This window comes from Cicer arietinum, chromosome 4 (genome assembly GCF_000331145.2).
Source record: "Cicer arietinum cultivar CDC Frontier isolate Library 1 chromosome 4, Cicar.CDCFrontier_v2.0, whole genome shotgun sequence".
Taxonomy (NCBI): domain Eukaryota; kingdom Viridiplantae; phylum Streptophyta; class Magnoliopsida; order Fabales; family Fabaceae; genus Cicer; species Cicer arietinum.
Genome location: NC_021163.2, coordinates 10,182,756 through 10,203,754, shown reverse-complemented (window position 1 = coordinate 10,203,754; position 20,999 = coordinate 10,182,756). Strand labels below are relative to the sequence as shown.

The window sequence follows — 20,999 nt, the reverse complement described above, 5'->3', positions numbered from 1 at the left end:
CCTAAATGCCACATTTTAATTGTTTAGTTTTAATGATTCGGAATGAGCATGATGAAGGACAAAGCTGAAAGCTGTGGAATGCACTCTAGGGTGCACTGCTTAAACAAGTGATCCACCCATAAAAGATGATGCTTGATTGTCCCAATCAAGTCACCTATGTTTAGGGTTCATAAATTTACTTTTTAACCATTAAAAAAGAACTATTCAATTTATTTGTAGAGCAGGACCAACAACAGGTATAGCTTCACGTCCAAGTTTATATCAACAACTAATGACATGTTCTAAACCTTCCGTGCAGTTGCATAATCATTATATTTGATAAGTGCACAATACATCTCAATTATCTGACACATTGAAAAGAAACTTCACTCTCACGAAGATCACAGTCCAAAGACAAATGCAAATTATAATCTTCCTTTAAGACAAACAAAAATATTTCTCATTTCTGTACCAACTGTGAAAATGTCGCTCATGATAGTTCATATTGGCCGAACTTTTCTGAATTTACAAAATATAGGGAATTATACATTTCCTGCAGCATGTGTTTGCAACTCCCCTGCACTTCGTGAAGTAGCCAACCTCTCCGAAGCCAACCTTTCTTCCAGAGCTCGGGCACCTCTTTCTCTACAAGAGAGAAACATTCTCAATGGTGAGTTGTTTTACGCAGTGTACTTGTTACAACAATGTTATGCAGATTTTTTTCTTTCAATTTACGAAAATAAAGCTCAATTAAATAAGGAAAGAAAGCAACAACTTGAAAATTGTCAACAATTTTTTCTCCTTTCTTTAGCTGAAACCATTTATTTACCACCATCAAGCAACCATTGCTGAGAAAAAAAGTTTTAGACCAGCAACTTCTACTGTTTATCTATTGAATTGCTTCCTTCTAAATGAATTGGCACACAGTAGTATTTTCTAATTTACTATATACTCAATTAGGTCAACTACAAGCACAGAAATGGGCAATTACCGTCTTCTGGATGCCTCAATGGGGTCAGAGCCTGGCAAAGGGTCACTTCCCCGATTGTAATCTTCAGCATCGACAGAAGCATCAGATCTTCCACAGAGCATTCGATGAAATATTGATGCAATAGGATCTATTACTGGTCTACAAGGCAGCAGATACAAAGAGTAGAAGTTGCTTAGAAAGACCATAGGAATTTCTAGTTCATAATGTATGACAGGCAAACCAAAATCATAACTTACCTTAAAAACTCTGGGAAAAAGGTAGAGAATGCAAAATCCTCATTTGGGTCACCCTTATACTTTGTTTCTGGCTTCCTCTGCCAGTATCTCAGGTAAATCCAGCTCATATATGTACCAAATATTACAGTTGGAAGATATGTTGTTGCCTCTATTATCCAGAAGCTCATAGCAATAGATGCCAATAAAGTGATAGATGGTAGCCACTAAACAGAGAATAGAAGTGGCACCATATTTAGGGCCTCGTAAAACTATTGTTGCTGTAAAGTAAATTAAGCAATGAACTACAAGTTAAGGAACAGAGTGAGAGCATCAAACCTTCATTTTTATCTTGAGGAAAGGAATCTCTTGATCTGGTATAATTTGTTTGATGCTAACCAAGAAGCCAGATATAACTCCATGGAATCCAGAAAGTGGCGTATAACTAGAGCATTGCAAAAGTATAAAGATAAATTAACAATAATGTGCAAATGGCACACATAGCATCTAATATGACTTTAAAAGATAGCATATTATATAACTTACTCCAAGGCTTGTTTCAAATTTTCAATATTTAAATTTAGCTTCATAAATACTTGACCAACAATGTTTTCTAGTGTTGAAGCAAAAAGAGACCAAGTAATCAAACTTCAAATGGTCCTGTATTAAGCTTCAAATAGAAAAATGGGGTTTGAAAGTGCAGTGCAAGATATGGGAAAGAGGGTAATCTATTAAACGGGAAGAAGATAAGATAGATAACTGCACAAGCAACAGAAAATATAATCTCATATGGTGATGGGTTTCAAACACTTACAGATAAATCTCCTGTCTTGTAATGTAGTATAAAGCAATAGCGGTGATGAAAATGCACACAGAAGTTAAGAAGTTAACTATAAAGATGAACTTTAGAAATTCCCTGGGACCCCATACTGGTTCAAGCAGCTTGCCAATGAATAGAAGACAAACTATGCTGATAACTACCTATAAAAACACATACTAACGTTAGTTGAGAAGTTTTCCTTGAAGCAACAGATGCATTTCAGGAAACACAATGAATGAAATTGCAACATAGTTGAATAGAACAGCAAATCATACCCCATGTACAGTTTGTTCAACGTAACCAGCTGTAATGAGGTTCCAGGCAAATGGTATTGTCCTGCACAAAGAAACCAACAGTAAAATAACTTCCAAAGACCCTGAACTTGTATTTGGTAGGAGTGTCTTCTTAAGCGTGAAAGCATCATACATTAATAATAATGTTATGTAAACAAATGAATCAATTTTTTTTTGTATCACAGCAAATTGTATTAAGCAGTGTTTTAAAAACCGAACTGGACATCAAACTAGCGAGACTTTCAAGTTACGGTTCAATTCAACTTCAACAACTTTAAACCACTCAAACCAGAACAAAAGTATGAAATCGCTCAAACAAGAATTATAGATAGTGCCGGTTCGTTTTTAAAATATTGGTATTAACCAAGGAAGACAATAATAACACCAACAAAAGAAACTAGAATCTAACAAGCCAGAGACAACAACCACAAGTTGGAAAACTGCCGAAGCGGAACTTATAATCTAGAGATTCCACACAGTAGTAGTAGGTTGTGCTTAATCTAATGTTAATGCTAATGCTAATGCTAATGGTTATACTATACCTAAGCTAATCATGCCATTTTACCATTACTTAATATTTATCAGAGTTTGCCAAATAAAACTAGGTGAACCTTATTAATATTCCGTTATTCCGGATTGATAATAAAGTATAGGGAAAAACATATAAATGAATTAAGTAGAGAAAGAAAGAGCGCAGATTGAATTGAAGAAATAGGTACCTGGCGGGAATGAGGGCGAGGTAGGTGATAGCGGAAGGGAAGAAATGAAGGACAAGGTGCGCTGCAACGAGGATCAAAGCGAGACCCTTGCAGAGTCGCGTGAATCCAGACACCGACACAGACGATAACGTTCTTGTGCCCTACAATTCAATTCAATTCAATTCGATTCATTTGATTCTCAATTCTCAATTGTAAACTCAAGATATGGATAGATACCTGTGACTGTGAGATGGGAAGAGGAGGAGGCGAGCTCATCGAGATGGCCAATGCGTTGTGATCTAAATCTCAAATCTCAAATCTGAATCTGACGATGAAGAATTGAAGACGAAGATGGGATTTGCACTTCACTTCACCCAGATCTAATTCCACCCCCCGAGCACTATGCTACTACTACCATAATTTTAATTTCTCAAAATAGCAATAACAAATCAACATTCCTACTATTAACTTCGATAAATACTAATAGCTGCTACTTAGGAGAAACCAACATATAACGTGTGATATAAGTAAAAAAAAAACGTGATTTGAAAAATCGGTTATTTTTACAATGGAGTACTTCGTCATACACCTGTACCAATATTTAAAATTTATAGAAAATTTTAACTAGAAATACTGTTTATGAATAAAACGATGATTTAATTAATACAAGCTATATTTTCTTTTTTGTTTTTATCATTTAATTACTATTATATTTGAATTAATTACTTTTTTTTTTTTGGGTCTTTTAGAGTGTAACTACCTTTCATTTTTATCCCCTTTTAAGATGAAATATGTAAAATTAAAATTCCAAATCTTTTTTATCAACATCAAAAAAAGGCTTTTCTTGATTTCAATATAAAAGATTGAGTGAGATCTCTAGCAACACATTTACTGCATAATCATACCACAAGTACTTTGTATTTATCCACGGATATGTGAAGTTTGGAATTAAAAAATGATAATGAAGAGGTACCATGCCAACTAATTTACGGAACCAAATCCCCGAGGTAGATTGAAAGTAATTTAATTCATAATCTAATCAGTAGAATTTATTAAATGAGTTCATTTATTTTGAAACAAATTTTTTACATCAAATCAAATTGATTTCAACAGGTTTAAATTCATGGTTAATCTACTCACTACTTAAACGAATATACCAAATTATGGCAACTCATTAAATACTCGACATAATTAATCACAATTTTAAATTTTATCAACCACATTTTTTATCAATCGTTAACTATCCGCAAACCAATCAAGGGACCAACTAACTTTTATCTACTATCCGTTACTGTCAAACCAAGTCCAGTCCCTATACCAATCTACCCAGGAACAATTCAAAGATTAATAATTAAATACATCTATCTTTATTCTGAAATGGATAAAAAAATAATGTAGCACTCACTTTACATGAAACTATACATTATTGTAGGGTACCCGAATCTGGACTGCAACAATATCAGCTCACAGAATACAGAGTATCCCCCATATATAAAAAGTAATTGTAACCAAAAGACTCTGTAATCCTATATCCATATTTCACCTTTCTCACACTAAATTGCCTCCAAAGCCTAAACATTGCTTTCTTTGAAAATTGTTGGATAATAGTAATGTTCTATGAATGTATATATTCATGCACTGACTGCATATCTCTTACGCTTAGGTGCATTGAATATCGAACCCAAGTAAACCTCAGACATAGACAGAACAACCCTGTGGCAAGCCAAAGCTGAAGCTGTAATGAATATAAGAAGGGAAGACCAACAGAACCGAAGCATCAATATTTTATCACTGCTTGCAGATTTCACAACCTTAGAAAATATCACACGAAGCCGCCGATCTCTAAAGATGGAATTATAATCGTATGCAGGCGAGGATGAACGAGGGGACCGACTTGATTCTTTGTTGCTAGGTCCATTAGAGGTCAACATCACCCTGGGATACTGAGTATCTGTAACTCCTTGTCCAAATAGTTTAATCATCCATTGGCATAAAGCATCGGTTATGACCTTGCAAAGTTGTTCGCGGATGACCTTTCCCTCCTCTGAGACCATTGCTCGAATTAAAGAAGCTCCGTCCTATTCATTCCATGCAAAATAAGTTTCTTACATAAGATATATAATTCAGATAAATATATAAAATCTCCAAGCTTTTCAGTTTTCCTTGTCCCATACTACAAATAAACAAAACATGTATCTATGACTAGTTTCAAAAAAGCCGAATGTTAAAAAGAAACACCGAAAACCACAAGGAATGGTGACAAAATCTTGAAGAACATTAAAAAAAAAAAAAAAAACAAGATAGAGAGCAGAGAGCTTGTAGGAACTCACAGCAGTCATGAGAAGCCTTCGTAAAGCGGCGCCATCTTTGGATGGTAAAAGCCTCAAGATCAAGTATGCAATATCAAATGTACCAGTGGCCTTATTTGGTAAATGACTGGAGGAAGTCTCGCTATTTGAAGCTGCTAGTTGCAAGGCTTTCCTGAGAAGGTATCAGAAGCTAATCAGATGCTGTATTTACAGAATAAAAAAAAGAAGAGCAATTCATCAAGTAACTAAATCAGGCCAGCCTAATGCGTAACATAAATGACAGATGAGGCGAGGAAGGCCATGCTAAAAGCAAATCTCGCGTGAATGTCTCCGGATCAGCTTGAGTATATGGGAAAAGCAAAATCGACAGCTATTAGGTACTAGGTTTGCATATCCTACCCACTGAGGTCCAATGTATGTAGAAAATGCATTACTTAATAATGATTAGAGAACATTCATGATAAAATAGCAGAAATTTTATAAAAATACCCCTTGACAATTTTAAATATACTTTAGTGCAATAGAAATTTGAATTTTTAAGCATGTTTGTGAGAGTTCCACATAATTGTGAGAGTTAAGTAGATGCTTTTAAGATGAGTAGTAATATCAACATATATGATATGAAAGAAAAATAGCTACTTCCTGACATGCCATTTTGACATACCTAGTTGCCCCTACCCTCAGGAATAGGGAAAGCCTTTGCCACTGGAACTCCTTCTTTCGATTTAGAAGCACCTGAACAGGAGAAAACAAAGCTTATAAAAGTGAATAATATATGATACTTCAGCTAGAATTTTTTTTTTTTAAGGATCAAATAGTATTGAATCTTGATAGTTTAAGACATTGGGATAAATATGCAAAAATACAAAGATTGGTATGATGAAAATATTGAAAAAAATGTGACAAGATTTTATATAAAAACATCATTTAATTTGTTTTGTAAAAGGGCAAATTACACCGAGACACCTGAAGTCTTCTTATATATCACAAACACCCCCCACTTTGACACTGTCAAGTTTTTGTTAGATAAAGAAATAGAGAAAATAAACCTAGAGTTTTATTGTCTTTTTTCTACATAAATTAGTCTATTTTAAAAAGCTTATAAGGAAAAGAATGGAAATGCAGGAGCATATGAATGCAAGAACCATATAGGAAGAAAATAGGAAATTGCAAGCATTGATGCTCATTCTTATTTTCGGCAACGAAAAGGGCTGAATACGCTATTAATCCAACAAAGCGCATCAGTGACGCTAGCTTATTGCCTTTTCGTTCAATTTCTTCTCCCTTATTTTGTTGAAGCTCTAAAATCCTTTAATTGGTGTTATTATATATTAATTGTTGTTATAGTTTGCACCTAAATTAAAGGCAGTTACAGAATTAAAAAACTTAATTAAAATAAAAGAATTTACAAACACACACAATAGTGGAAGAAGTCTGCTTAGTAATATCGTAAAACAGCTTATACACTAGAGAGAGAGTGACTGTAGTAATTTGTAACTTGTAAGAGTTGGATAAAAATGAAGATGTTAACCAAGAGTTAACGATGTTAAAGGGAAGGGAGGTACTTGTCACTTTCAACAAAAATTGAGGGAGGTTATTGTTTAGTTAAAAACTAGAGGAAGTGTTAGTGTGTTAGTGTTATTTAAGAAGACCTCAAGGAAGGTGAGTGTAATTTGCTCTTTATAAAAAAAGCATCATTATTTTTCTTCTCAATTTTGGTGTGGAAAAGGGCTCAGGATCTATTCCTGGTGTTTTATCTTCATCAGACAACTGCAAATAGATAATAACATGCTACAGTTCTGTGGACTATTGTGATAAAATCCACTGTTATGGGTATTATACAATACCGAATGCAATATTTTCCTTGTCGCGGCAGAGTTTTCTGTCAGAAGTTTTCGAACAACGTAAGGGTAGGCCGCTTCAAAAGTCTTGAAGTTTGTATCTGCCGCTATGGCCAAACCTGAAATTATTTCAAAGCAAATTATGAGTGGAAGACAATGAAACAAAAACATATAAATTCAATACAAATATTTCAAATTACTACATGTTGAACATAAGTTATCAGTATAAAAATAGATATGGGCACCCAAGAAATAATTTAAAGGTTGTATTCATGGTTTTACCTTCGAAGGAGGCTAGGGATCGTAAGACAAGTGTATAATATGGTGGCATACGGAAATGATACTTGAGTGCTACAGACCAAATCCTTCCCAGAACCTTGAGGAAAATTTATAGAAAAAAAATCAGCAACTGAAGAGAAAAATAAGACAATGATCTATGTAATTTTCATTATTCACAAGCAAACATGAAAGTTTAGTGGATAATGCATTCTATTCATGACTCTCACCATGCTGAACTTCACATCAGGAATTCCATCCTTAAAATCTACTTCTCCCAAGGCCTGTTCCAGTTCCTGAAAATAAAATCGAGAATAGAAATTTAGAATGTTATTGTGTAAACGTAAGTTTCAGAACGATACAGTCGATACAACAAAAACTGTTTATATAAGAATGTTATTATTTGATTCAAATATACAATTGCAAGATAACCAAATCCTGAGATACGAGTATTATACCATTGTAACAAGCCGGATATTTGTCCCAGGCCTCACCATATCCATATCAATCAGTGCGCGGACAAGGGATGCCCAGTCACCGTTTACTATATGAACTATTGAAGCCAGCATAGCAAATTGATGTGTTTTTTCCATTTGACAAAGCAAACCAAAATCTAGAAACCTATCACACAAATAAGTTTAAAAAAATCCTTAATTTTTTTTTTTAAAGAAAGAAAAGCCAAAATTTATTCAGATTGAATAAGGAAAGGAAAGACACAGACCCTATTTCTCCTGATGAAGTGTAGCGCAAGTTACCAGGATGTGGATCAGCATGTAATAAGCCCGTTTCAAGAAGTTGCACCAACGTTGCTTCAACACCTTTATTGACCTGAATTAACCAATGAGTAATAGCAGTAAACATTCAGCAAATGTGGCACTTTCATAATGGTGAATCAATGATTATCATACACTAGTGACTAGCTAGACACAGTGAGGTTTTAGTAAAATCGGCATCTCTCGATTGAACAATTTTCAGTTGAATAATAAGGGTTAAAATTTGCTAATGGAAGTTTGGTGAAGAAATTTTACCACTACCTCAATCTAGATCCAGAGTCATACTGTTTTGTAATTCAAACTCTTTACTACTCCCTCCGGACTTAAATACATTTGACTTTAGCTTATAGTTAAGTCCGGATGGACCAAATACATTTTGACTTTTCCTTATAATTAAGTCCAGATGTAGTATCAGAAAGTCAAAAGTGTCTTTTTTACTCGTACTTGCAATTATATTTGAAAAATATCAGTCATGTTCAGTAATAAAATTGACTCCTACCATAATCCAATTGTCGGGGGATTATCAAACATCCAAGATATTCAATATTTTTGCAAAATGTAAAGGAAAAAGTGGATAATTTCATTTTGGTTTACATACCATGTCAAGAAGACGCCTTTTTGCATCTAATTTTTGCCTTTCTGAATATTCAGAGACCTCTCCAGTAGATTTTGCGGCAGATACAGAGAGCAATTCCGTGGGACTTTCACCAACCATCCACTCCATGGTGAGTACTCTCTTTCGACTTAAATGTAAAAATATTTTTGGCACACGCATGAAAGAGAATGATGAGTGAACTTCCTGCATGCGGCAACAAAAAAACCATTGAAGGAGCAAAACGTTAATCAATGTTGACAAACACCAAAACCAAGGTTCACACTATAAGTTTAGACACTAATAAAATATTTCATCAATGCGCCAAATTTTCCAATTTCTAGAACTCATCAAAATGTAAACATAATTAAGCTCCAACTGATCTGTCAGCTATTACCCGAAACTTCAAAGCATTTGCAGCCTCTAAAGTGTAATCCAATTCACCAACAAAACCTTTCCCAAGCTCATCGGCATAAAAGCGAGGGTCACTCTTTCTCTTGGCAATCTTTTGCAGCAGTCCTAACTGAGATGGTTCATATACACTCATTTAAGAATTCCATGTAGGATAGAATAATACAGGTAAAAATTCAAGTAAAGATCAATAGTCAATACAAACCCCAAGACGAAGAATGTATATATCCCGCACCACCACATGATGCAAATTAGGACGTTGAACTTTTACAGCAACATTAACACCGTCAATAGTACGAGCAAAGTAAACCTAGAAAATATAATCAAATAAGTGAGCAAGACATAAATCATCATACCAACACTTCTAAAATAAATGTAACCACTTATGTTGCCATAACAACAAGTACCTGACCAAATGATGCAGCGGCTATAGGTTCTTCAGAAATGTAACTGAAAAATGATTCCAAAGGAGATCCCAATTCTTCCTCAAGAATCTTCATAGCAACATTCCTGGGAAAAGGAGGAATCTGATCATGCAATTGTGACAGTGCCTACAAGAAGAATACAATAAAAATATATAAATATATATATATATATATATTCAAACTTTAGCGGCATTACAATCAAGGTACGTTCTGGACACCAAAAGTTTCATTTGAAACAGAGATAGAAGCCACATGAAAGGAACACAAATATTATTTCCATGCAAATCAGTATTACAGCTAAAGAACATATTTGAAGTGCAGTCACCAATAAATTTGATATGTAGCCACACATTATCATCCTCTAACAAGACATCATCACTGCCCTAACCAATAACAGCCGATATTTTTCCATGTTCATCGCAAGAAAGAACAGTTCAGAACTAAATAAGTCGTGAAAAAGATAACAGTTATTAATCTAACCTTGGACATTTCAAAACCAATGATATCTGGCCTTGTGGAAAGCGATTGACCAACTGCATCATTAATCAAATGAGTGTAAAAAGGATATTGGAAATCTTGTTAATGCAGAAGAGAAGTGATAGCTCCAACAGAAAACCTTTGAAGTGCTATGCATTACAAAAATAAAATAAAATAAAGAATAATAGTGAAATGATGATAGTGAATTAACTTAACATTTGTACAAATAGATCAGACACCTTACCTTTTATAAAGGTGGGTCCAAGTTTAAGCATTGTTTCCTTTAACACTAAACCAAAATTATATTCAGATGTTTTATCGTCCGCATCCTCTTCTGCGTTCATTGGTAGAAACTTTCTAAGCCCTGCAGTTCGAATACTGACCATGGCAGAGGCAAAGGAGGAACACACCTTCCAAAATGAAAAATAGCTCAATAAGGATAGACTTCATGGAACAGTCAAGAAAGCATCTTATCATCAGTTTCAAATGCATCTTTCAAAAATCTAATATAGATTCAATTTTGCCATTATGTAAAGTTAATTGAGATAAATATGAATTTATAAAAAAAAAAAAAAAAAAAAAAAAAACTTAGCCACAAAAAGCTGACTCACTGAGGAAGGATTGTCAAAGTCATTATCAGGGGTGCTTTATCTATAAACCCAACCGATGTGAGATTCTGACACATCCATCTCACACTCAAGACTAGACATTTGTAGTGTGAAGTTTGAAATGCAGGAGGGGGATAGACTTTGATGCCATATTAAAATTGAGAAAGGACTGCATCTAGCTCAATCCCAAAAATCTGCATACAGTAGTACACGTAATTGAATGGATCGATTGTGCAAGGAAAGGATATTTGATCCAATCCCATCAGTTTTCTTATTTTACGTTCATCAGTTTTGTTCTAAATTTAATTCCAATCCAATCTACAGCAGTTTGATTTAATATGGATCAGTTTTTGTTTTGTCCTATAAGCATGCAGTACATAAACATGAAATACTCAATAATATAAATAAAAAAATAATGTAAAGAATCAAACATCTTATTCCATAATTCAATTACTATGGGAGGCGATGGTAAAAGTTTATTTAGAACTCTTTTGGGTTTATCTTGCACCATAAGCACTTATATTAGTGTTTGAATGTGCATAGAAGTAAAATAAAGAATATGGAATGTAAGTTTAGTAAAAGAGAAACAAATTCTAATGTCAAGGTGAAAATTGGAGAACATACTATACCACAAGTTTCATGATTTAGGTACCATGGACCATCATACAAAGTGACAAGGAGATGTCAACCATAGGGTCCACATAGGATGGATATGGAGGAATCCTTCGGGTGTGATAATGTAATAACAAATACATCTCCAACTTACATAAAATAAAATAAATCACATAGCTATAAGACCAGCAGTGTTGCATGGAACTACCTATTGTGCAGTAAAAAGGCAATAAGAAAATAAACTTATGTTGCAGTCTTGCAGAGATGAGAATGTTATGATGGATGGGTGAGTACAACAAAGAAAAACAATTAGAAATACAACCGTTAGAGAGAGAATTAGAGTGGCCCCCAAAGTAGAGAAGATGATAGAATCTCGTTTTAGGTAGTTTAGACATACATGGAAAAGACATGTAGCAGCATCGGTAAGAATAGTAGACCAAATGGAGGATAGTCGAATAGTTAGACATAGGCAGAGACCAAGGGAAGCTAGGTCAAACCATCAAGAAAGATTTAGAAGCAGATGTCTATTTGTGGACCTAATACATGACAGGACTTTTGTCCTAAAGTCCTTCCTGAGCTTTTTGTCCCTATATATAATTATTATATACCATTTTATCTGCAGAAACCAATTACATTTTACTGATATGTAAAACGGATTACAGGACAAAAATCATATTTTAATAAGTAGGTGACATAGAATAGAAGTGCTGTGACTCAAGCTAAAAGAAAAAGTCAATAAAAGAAATATTTTGAGATATTAAAAGGGGAAATTCCACAACTTAACCTAATTATTTATGAAGGAAAAGGGAAGATTTTTTGTTCAAATTGTAAATCCAACTACCTCAATAATACGAAGGGCCACGACATGGGGCCTGGCACTGAAATAGTGAGCAACATCCTGGGGATCATAAGCTTCAGGCAGTGGCTTTGACCAAATCTTAGACAAATGATAGAAGTAACTAGCATATGCTTCCAAGGCCTTAAGATCATACATAAGCAGATCCACTCCAGACAGTCCTGGAAGACAGAGAAGAAATAAGTAAACCATATCTTTGATTGTGGTGCTATGATGCAGTTCAATGCGTGATACTTGTATTATCTTAATTTACAAGACTACAATAGGAAACCCCATAATCTCAAAGAAGACATCTGCAAAAGTAATTCGATTTAGGTTGACTGAATATTTAAGAATTAGCTCTTCCCTTTCAAATCCAGTTCATTTTCCAAAAGTTAAAAAATATATATGTGATCTTCTAATCAAAGACAGCAAAATACAACAAAGCAACGCCCATATAATAGTGAAACTTTATGTTTTTCCAATAAAATGTAAGGACAGCCAGCAGAACGGGTTCAAATTAATTTACAAAAGCAAGGAAAAAAAACATCAGATTGATTCACACAAGAGCATCACATCCACGCAGGAATCACCATCATTAACCCCCACCAAGTAACCTAGAATATGCATAAATACTAAATAACAAGTAAAGAAACACCGCATAACATTCTCCCCCGTGTTTTAGCGATGTAACTAGCACACTGCACCGTCTTAGTCCAGAATTTCCAACGCAATTAGTCTAGTTATCAACATCAACCAACCAAACAGACCCAAAAACACTTATGTGAGAAGCAATACATCTTGTTTGGTTAAACAATTTAATAAAATGTCTTATCATACAAAAGCTCGTGTATAAGCTAATTTTTATAACAAAAGGTAAATTAAAGTTTAAAACTATTTTCCTATGAGCTATCCAAAAGTGTTTATGAAAACATGCTGAAACCAGCTTATGGAATGTAATAAATTGTTTCATAAGCTTTTTCAAATGGTCTGGCATGTGCTTATACCACTAATTATAAGACTAAATAAGTGAATTAAAACATACGCTAAATACAACAATATACAATACCCATCTCACAGAGCACACAAAAATACTAAAAAACCCATTTCACAAAACCCACTCTCACCAAATTAATGACGAATAAGCACACCCAATAAGCAAAAAAAAAAAAAAAACAATTTTGATTCTACCTGGGTACCAAGGCTCAGGCCAAGAAGGGGTAGAAAAGGAAGTAGCATGAGGGTCTTCAAGATTACGAAGCCAAACAAGGTCATCAATTTTCTTAGCAATACGAGGAATGCGAAAGGCATCATTGGCCCACGAGACACCATTGTTAAATCCTCTCTTGAGAAACTCCATATCCTTACGAACCACTTGACCAAAGTGACCGAAATTTCCCAGTGCTCGTTGCTGATGATGATACTTCTTGTTCTTTTTGGACGACGGCGCCGTTGAGGAGCGTACGAAGAAGAGTAACGGAGGGGCTGTGACGTTCGCCGACATGGTGGGAGGAGAGAGAAGAGAGTGTCAAGAAGTTGGAAATTGAATGTGCATTTGTTGTTGGTTGCATGTGAAAATGGTGATTGGGAATTTTGAAGAGAAGAGATTGGTGCTTTGATGTGTGGCTGTGTGGTAAAGTTACGATGATGTGTCGTTGATCACAACACATTGTGAAATTAATGCATTATTCTTACTACACACTCACACTAGTCAAACTCTAAACTCCAAAATACTATACTCCCTCGGGTTTACAATAATACAAATTTATTGCTATTAAAATTAATCTCTATAATATGTGTTAAATATTTATTTTAATTTTTATGTAAATCACATATACTAAACTCAAATTGTATTTTAGTTTGATTTGAGTAATTGTTCATAATTTTGAAATTGCAAACTCAATCTCTTAAAAAATGTGAATTGTAATTTATATTTATTGGTTTATTATTTTTAACAAATAAACTAATAGTCTTTCTAATCTTATTCCGACTTGCACAGTAATTTTTAACAAATGTTAATGAGATAGTACCGGAGCTAGCTGAAGTAAAGTTTTATTAAATGCTTTATATATTTTGGATTGTAAATATTTAGGGGATAAACGTTTATTTGATTTGGAAATCATGAAAGATAAGTTTAACAACAATTATGGTTGTAATAAGAATTTACGATTTAAAAATGAAAAAATTGCAGTTTAAGATGAACATTGTTAAATTTTTATTTAAAAATTTGGGTTGAAGACGAACATTGTCGAGTTTTTATCATTTAATTGATTTATTAATTAAATAATTAGTTTTAAGTCAACTAATTGATTAAGTGAGTTAATAAAATAAAATTTAATTTTAATTTGAATATTAAATATTGTTTAATAAGCAATAATCACACTTTAACTACGTATCACTTCATCTAAAATTAGATATGTCATCATTTATTTAATAATTTTTTTTTTGTAAAAAACATTTGTTATAATTTACAAGAATATAAATAAAACAAAAAAAATTTACATACACTAAAATAAAAAAAATATTTATAAATACTAAAAATATATTTAAACAATTCATAAATCTTCTTTTATCATTTTTATCGACTTCAATTTTAGTCAATTTTAGTATAAGGAAAATGTCTATAAAAATAGTCTTATATAAATTCATAAATGAGAATGCAATATTTTCTCCACTGCTTTCACTTATATAAAATAATACTATATAGTGTTAAGGAACAAACATTGGCCATAAACAAACTAATTCATTAATAAACTAGTCATAAGTGGTTCGTTTGCGGGACAATATGTCATATGAATGAGTGAAACAAAATACAACTAGAGGGGCCGTTATAAACATTAGAAAAACAGTTGTGTTATTAAAACACAATATATATATAGATATATATATATTGTATTATTGTTCTTATTTTTTGCAATTATTTTTAAAAAATTAAAATAACATTTAATATTTATTATTAATTATTTTTGAATATTTTATTTACTATTAAAATGTATATCAATTAATTATTTTTTAAATATATATTTCATAATCATTAAAATATATAATATTAATCATTTTAAAATTTAATGATATATTTTAATAGTTAATGAAATGTTAAAAATAATTAATAATATAAACTTTTATATATGCCACAAAAATATGTTTCAATAGTAAATGAAAATTAAAAAAGAAAATACGATTTACTTCATAAATGTAGTGATCAGTACATAAATGTTAAGTATTGGATCAAACGTGTTATCAATTATCATTTTTCTGCCAATGGGACCACCGGGATTATAAAAAGCCAAAACAAACACGCATAGACCTCGGTAGATTAAAAACTGACCATAAACCATAAAAAAATTCAAAATCGATGATCACAAACCTGTTAAATTAATCTATCACCAAAACTCAATAAGCAACAACATATCAAAGGGTAGAAAAATGAGCAAATAACAAACCCATTAAACGAAATAAATTATTATAAAACGGAGGATAAGAAATTATACGGATACAACAAGGAAGGAAATTGAAAAAATGGAGAAGACAGAGACAAAACCATTTATCTTAAAACTCTAAAGAAATTCGAAAATAGAGGAATTGGAGAAGACAAAAATAAAAAACAACCATAACGATGAAAGGCGAGAACAATGAAGGAGGAGAGCAATTCTCCGAAAACATGGACATTCTGAACTCACGAAATCGTGCCACCCAACAATCAGTTCAACTCACGGAACCTCGTGCAAGATATCGATAAGAGTCGCTAGTGGTGCAAGGTAGTGTGGCAGAGTGCCTCAAAAGGAAATACATATATATGCTGAGGAGGAACCTACGATTATGAATGTGAATAACAATCATAGTCTGTTCAATCAACACTCTTCCTTGCTGGTTGGTTTCAGAACGATGGAATGGCCATTCATGGACACCATTTAAATAATGGGGGTCGACTCAGATTCACATTTTTGGGCTTCTCTGGTAAACTATTATGCCAAATGTGGCAACCCCACTTATGCACGCCAGGTGCTTGATGGAATGCCTGAACAAGATTTTGTCTCTTGAACTATGTTCTGCGGTTCAAGGAAATAGCTAGGAAGGTATTGAATTGTTCTGTAAGATGAAATGATTGGTTGCCTTGATCAACAAGGGAAAAGCACATAAATAGCTTAGGTATTTTCCTCAATGAGGCATACAGGCGCTGAACCAAACCAATTTACTTTTGTAAGTGTTTTCAGTGCTGCCTCTTAATTGGGAGACTTTCATTATGGAAAAAGTATCCATACTTGTATTTCTAAATATAGGTTTGAATCTGATAGCTCAGTAAGTAATGCCCTTAGCAGGCTGTACGCGAAACATGGTTGCGTGCACAACGGTGCTCATATATTTGAGGTGTGATAGAATCAGACCTTGTTTCTTGGAATTCTTGGTTGTCTGGATTTCATGATTGTGATTTCTTGAATCAGGACCCAAGACTTTCTATCAGATGCTTGTTGAAGGCTTTAGGCCCATTATTATGTATACAATTATCAGTGTTGGGTCCTGTTCTAGCCTCTTTGACATTGACTTTTGGAAGTAAGTTCACACTGTTCTGAAATGCAGATATTGATGGAAATGAATATGTTAGGACAGTCCTTGTGGATATGTATTCCAAATGTTGGTGAATGGAGGAATGATATACGGATTTTCTTTTGCTAGTTTCGTTGGTCAAGATGTCTTTACATGGACGGTAATGGTAAGTGGTTATTGGGGATTTAGCTCTTGTTCCTGTGGAGATTATTGATGATTTGGCTCTGAAAACCATTCCACTAATTTATATTGAAGTAGTTCGTTACTGCTTGAAGAATTGCATTAGCGACCAATCTTTTTTATGTTAAAGAAGACATAAATGGCTCTCGGAAGGTACACAATTATGTTAAATTCTTCCCACTTTCAATTCCCATTGCTTTCAGGGACATAACAGTAACACAGGCATATCTATTTTAATTTGTTTCAAAATTGCACACATGGAGAAAATTGAATAAGTATTGCAATTTGTAACAGCCCATTCCAATGCTTAGGTCTGAGATATCTTAAACTGTTATAAGTGTCTCATTAAATTTCATAATTTTATTTTTTGAAAAAGTTCCTCTAGAAACTGAATGGATTTTTGAAAGTACAAGTGAGACTATGATATTCTGCGGGATTAATTAAAGTACATTTAAAATTTCAGTGTCAATTGCCCTAGTTTACTTTTATTTAATTATATAAATTTTCGGCGATACTATATATCTACATCTGTGGTCTTTGTTTAGCTCCCAACATATAAGAAGGTTCTGTTGTCTATAATTAAGCAAATAAAAAAAGTGCATTATGTCTCAATTTTCTTATGCTTTTTAGATTGGTTTGTGTTTTTCAGCGTGCTTATTTCTCAACCTTAATTAATTGGAGAAATTATCTACCAAGAAAATTTCCTGGAGTATGGAACTAATGGCGGAAGTATCAGAATGCTCGTCTCTTCTCAAAGGCATTTTGGCGATTGTGTATAGCTTGTTATTCAGGTTTGGCTTCCTAAATTTAAATATGCACAAATATAGTCATGGCATGCTTAGAAATCATTGATCAGGAAAACTTTCTCATCTTTGATAAATAATTAATAATGGGAGCTGATTCAAATTAACGAAGTGGTTTTCTAATAGGGTGACTAAACTATAAAAACTGATATATGTTGATTCTGACTTCTGAGTATGTAGTCCACTATGGACTTTCATATAATGTAGTTATTTTTCCATACCACTTCTTTACACTCATTTGAACCTCTCAGGGTGAGAACTTAAATAAAAAAACATTTTTCATCGAAACTTGATACATTTTCTTCATACTAATAATATCAAGGGTTTGAATCCAACCAACTGAACTATTGTTTTTGTCAAAACCGTGACTATTGTTTTTGTCATTAGCTCATCATGTTAGGTTTTTGCCAACACTGCACACACCAAATAAACTAGTAATTGATGTCAACTTCCATTGCATATGAAAGTGAACCACTGAGTAGAAAACAACCAAGTTTCTATTTTGGAGCAAATATTCCAAGTACCAATGGTAGCATCAGGGTTGAGAGCATAGCCATCAATTGTGAACAACAAACGTGTGAAGATGAAGAAGATTCATCTGTTATGGCACGTGTGAATGAAGTTAGTACTACAATAGAACTATGATTTAGCCTGTCATAAATTTACCACCCTAACTAAATGATGAATTAAAGTTAACCTGAAACGTTATCTGTTGTATGTGAGGTGACTTTGGCTTCTGGGTCATTTAATTTTTGTATGATCTGTGAGATTGAAGCTGATTTCCCCAGATATAACCTTGTGACCTTTTTAATCATGTCTAGTCCTTGGGTACTGCAATAAAGGATTGAATTTGTGAGACATACTTCTGAGTTCCATTACACTGATTACATTTCCCATCCAGATCTTCACACATATAGGAATTTTTGAAGTTTTACATTTAAGTTAATTTTTAATCATATGTTATCACATGCCAAACATTAAAACTAGAGCCCAAAGTAAGTCAAGCAAAAGATATACCTATGCTCAGATATCTATCGGGGCGTAAAGTTCATCTACCAAACTAGTATTCGTCAATGTTTCTAAAACATGCATTCTCTTCTTGTTAGGCATTGAGTTATGTGCCATTATCACATTTGCAGGAACAGTTCCGAACCTGAAGATTCAGGGTGAAGCATGCAACTTTAGTCACTAAAAATGAGAATAGGATAAACATCAACAGTATCAGTATGTTCCAATTAAAAGCACGCATTAAACTCAAAATGGTTCCACAATAACACTATCAAAAAGAAATTACAGTCAATTCATGTCAACAAGACAAGCTTTTTTTTCCTTCCCATTTTCTCTGTGATATAGTGTTTGATACGAGGTTTAGTTTCTTATATCTTTCCTACAAAGGCATATTTTTTCTTTTCATGAACCAACGAAGAAATTTCTTACACCTATAACAAACACAAACATGTGAAATAACGATTTTGGACTTACGAACAATCTCTAGGATAACCGTTGATTTCTCTGCAACCACCTTGAGGACAAAGATACCTACAATCATTCAATGGATTAATATTAGTTGAGGAAACACACCTAATTTATGCATCACATGAAAGTTCCTGAGGCAAAAGGTACTTACATGAAGTCTCTATTGTTGACCATGATTGGTTATGAGGACCCTCCATAGAATAGAACAAAGCAGTATCACCGTTAACAAAAGCAATGTCTCCCAATTCCTCTACTAGGCACCTAAAAGCTCCTGTGTGACCAGAGTACAAACCTATTTCATTGCAGGTTTCATTCTCTTCGCCACATCCATTACATGTATCAAAATCTTCAACCTCTGATGGTGCACAAAGTCTTGAGAAGAAACTCGTTGCAATTTTTGTCATTCAGTTTTTGATCATTCAATAAATTTTTAATGTGGTTGATGGGGTAGTTCCACCCTGCTGCTGTGGAGTAACCGCCATGGCAAGATTTGTGGCCTTTGAAATCCATTAAACTGATCTTTTCTTTGTTCTCACACACCCTTCTGTTTACAACTGCGACGGCTTCATAGATTTTGGAATGATCACAATAGATCTCATTGGCTATGGCTTTCATTGAATAGTTTATGAATGCAATATAAGCAAGACCTGCTTCTAAGTTCACTAAATCTGCTTCTCCTTTCTTGATTGACTCTAGGCAATCTTGGACTTTCTCTCTTTGGATGCTAATGACATAAAAAGTTTGGGAATCATGTTATTGAACCACTGAAATGTTGTTGCATACCAACAATTTCAAGTTTCCTATTGAGATAAAGATTAACCATAGCTGTGACTTGTGACCATGAAAATGTATATCCTTTTTAAGTTCATTTTTTGCCCGTTAGTTATACATATGTTATCTTCTATTTGTTATTAGACACTAATATAAAAACATAATTTAATAACACATTTTCAATAGAGCTTGCCATTTCCATGTGTATCCCAATAATTGGTTAATGACACTTATAAAGGACCGACATTCTTCCACTTCGTCCCTCACCGCGCACCACCTCACTCTGTCATCAACCGTTGCCAGATCATTCGGTGCAATCTCTCCAGCACTCCCATCTCCATCACTTCCCACTCCATTTCCTGACATAACCACCGTAGCTTCAGGAGATCCGTTGCGCCACTACCATCTGCAGCCACTGGAGGAAGTGCTGGTGGCATAAGAGGAGGTTGGAATTCGTGAACTGATGGGGTTGATGCATCTTGATGATAACCAGAGCTTGGTGATGGCAATGGCTGGAAACCTGAAAATGGAAATAAATTAAGGGAGTATAAGAGAAGATGAAGACTAAACGCTAAGCACATATATCCTTGCATGTATATACCTTGAACTTGAATGGATGATGATAAAAGAAGAAGAGAGATGAGTGAAAACAAGAGAAGAAAATGAGCACTAAGTGTTGTTGGGATATGCATCTTAATTTTGGTCAAGGGAGTAGAACAAAATGAGAACTGTGAAGTGAATGAGGTTCGTGTTATTGTTGTTGATGTCAAAGGATGTTATTATGGTATCGTTTTAGTTATGGCCCTTTGCGTTGCTGTGAAGAACTAACTTGGGTGTAAAACAAGCTAGCTTGTACAAATAACTACAATCATTCTGATTTTCTATCATACTATATATCCATATTTTTTATTTTCTCTCAATAAAATCCCACGAGTTAAAGTATTGGAAACACTGGATACTCGCTGGGCATGAAAAGAAAATATGCTAACAAAAGAGTTTTTTATTTTTGTTTTTGTCCGGAAGTATTTAAAGGTGTACTTCTGAAGAAGTGATTATGGGGATACGAGACTAT

The 20,999-nt window shown here is 33.7% G+C and overlaps 3 protein-coding genes across 3 annotated transcripts; all 3 read right to left on the bottom strand.

The window, feature by feature from the left end:
• Positions 1–277: 277 nt before the first annotated feature.
• Positions 278–3,568, bottom strand: LOC101491549 (rhomboid-like protein 19). Its single transcript, XM_004496232.4, has 8 exons — positions 3,231–3,568; positions 3,015–3,154; positions 2,278–2,338; positions 1,997–2,163; positions 1,522–1,627; positions 1,207–1,409; positions 971–1,108; positions 278–624 (listed from the first exon to the last, which is right to left on the bottom strand). Exons 1-8 carry the CDS (start codon positions 3,267–3,269, stop codon positions 522–524), a joined length of 957 nt encoding a protein of 318 aa, XP_004496289.1. The 5' UTR covers positions 3,270–3,568; the 3' UTR covers positions 278–521.
• A 769-nt stretch (positions 3,569–4,337) lies between these two features.
• LOC101491228 (uncharacterized) lies at positions 4,338–13,803 on the bottom strand. Its single transcript, XM_004496231.4, has 16 exons — positions 13,344–13,803; positions 12,159–12,334; positions 10,342–10,507; positions 10,101–10,153; positions 9,603–9,746; positions 9,401–9,505; positions 9,182–9,307; positions 8,791–8,991; positions 8,141–8,247; positions 7,878–8,040; positions 7,650–7,715; positions 7,426–7,519; positions 7,150–7,262; positions 5,967–6,037; positions 5,324–5,474; positions 4,338–5,071 (listed from the first exon to the last, which is right to left on the bottom strand). Exons 1-16 carry the CDS (start codon positions 13,654–13,656, stop codon positions 4,625–4,627), a joined length of 2,496 nt encoding a protein of 831 aa, XP_004496288.1. The 5' UTR covers positions 13,657–13,803; the 3' UTR covers positions 4,338–4,624.
• Positions 13,804–18,096: 4,293 nt separating this feature from the next.
• On the bottom strand, positions 18,097–20,619 carry LOC113786112 (uncharacterized). The gene is given in 9 exon segments (XM_027333143.2): positions 18,097–18,536; positions 18,709–18,833; positions 19,163–19,219; positions 19,308–19,320; positions 19,323–19,552; positions 19,554–19,880; positions 20,121–20,326; positions 20,389–20,447; positions 20,529–20,619. Coding segments are annotated over 9 exon segments (1,272 nt in total). The 3' UTR covers positions 18,097–18,372.
• Between the last annotated feature and the right edge of the window lie 380 nt (positions 20,620–20,999).

Bases quoted from the DNA above. Each gene is read 5' to 3' on its own strand.
- LOC101491549 (XM_004496232.4), bottom strand. From the start codon at position 3,269: ATGAGCTCGCCTCCTCCTCTTCCCATCTCACAGTCACAG. The intron at 2,164-2,277 runs GTATGATTTGCT...GTGTTTTTATAG, and splicing joins TTGAACAAACTGTACATGGG to GTAGTTATCAGCATAGTTTG. The intron at 625-970 runs GTAATTGCCCAT...TCTCTCTTGTAG, and splicing joins ATTGAGGCATCCAGAAGACG to AGAAAGAGGTGCCCGAGCTC.
- LOC101491228 (XM_004496231.4), bottom strand. From the start codon at position 13,656: ATGTCGGCGAACGTCACAGCCCCTCCGTTACTCTTCTTCGTACGCTCC. The intron at 9,747-10,100 runs GTTAGATTAATA...TTCTTCTTGTAG, and splicing joins TTGGTTTTGAAATGTCCAAG to GCACTGTCACAATTGCATGA. The intron at 7,263-7,425 runs GTAAAACCATGA...AAATAATTTCAG, and splicing joins ATCCCTAGCCTCCTTCGAAG to GTTTGGCCATAGCGGCAGAT.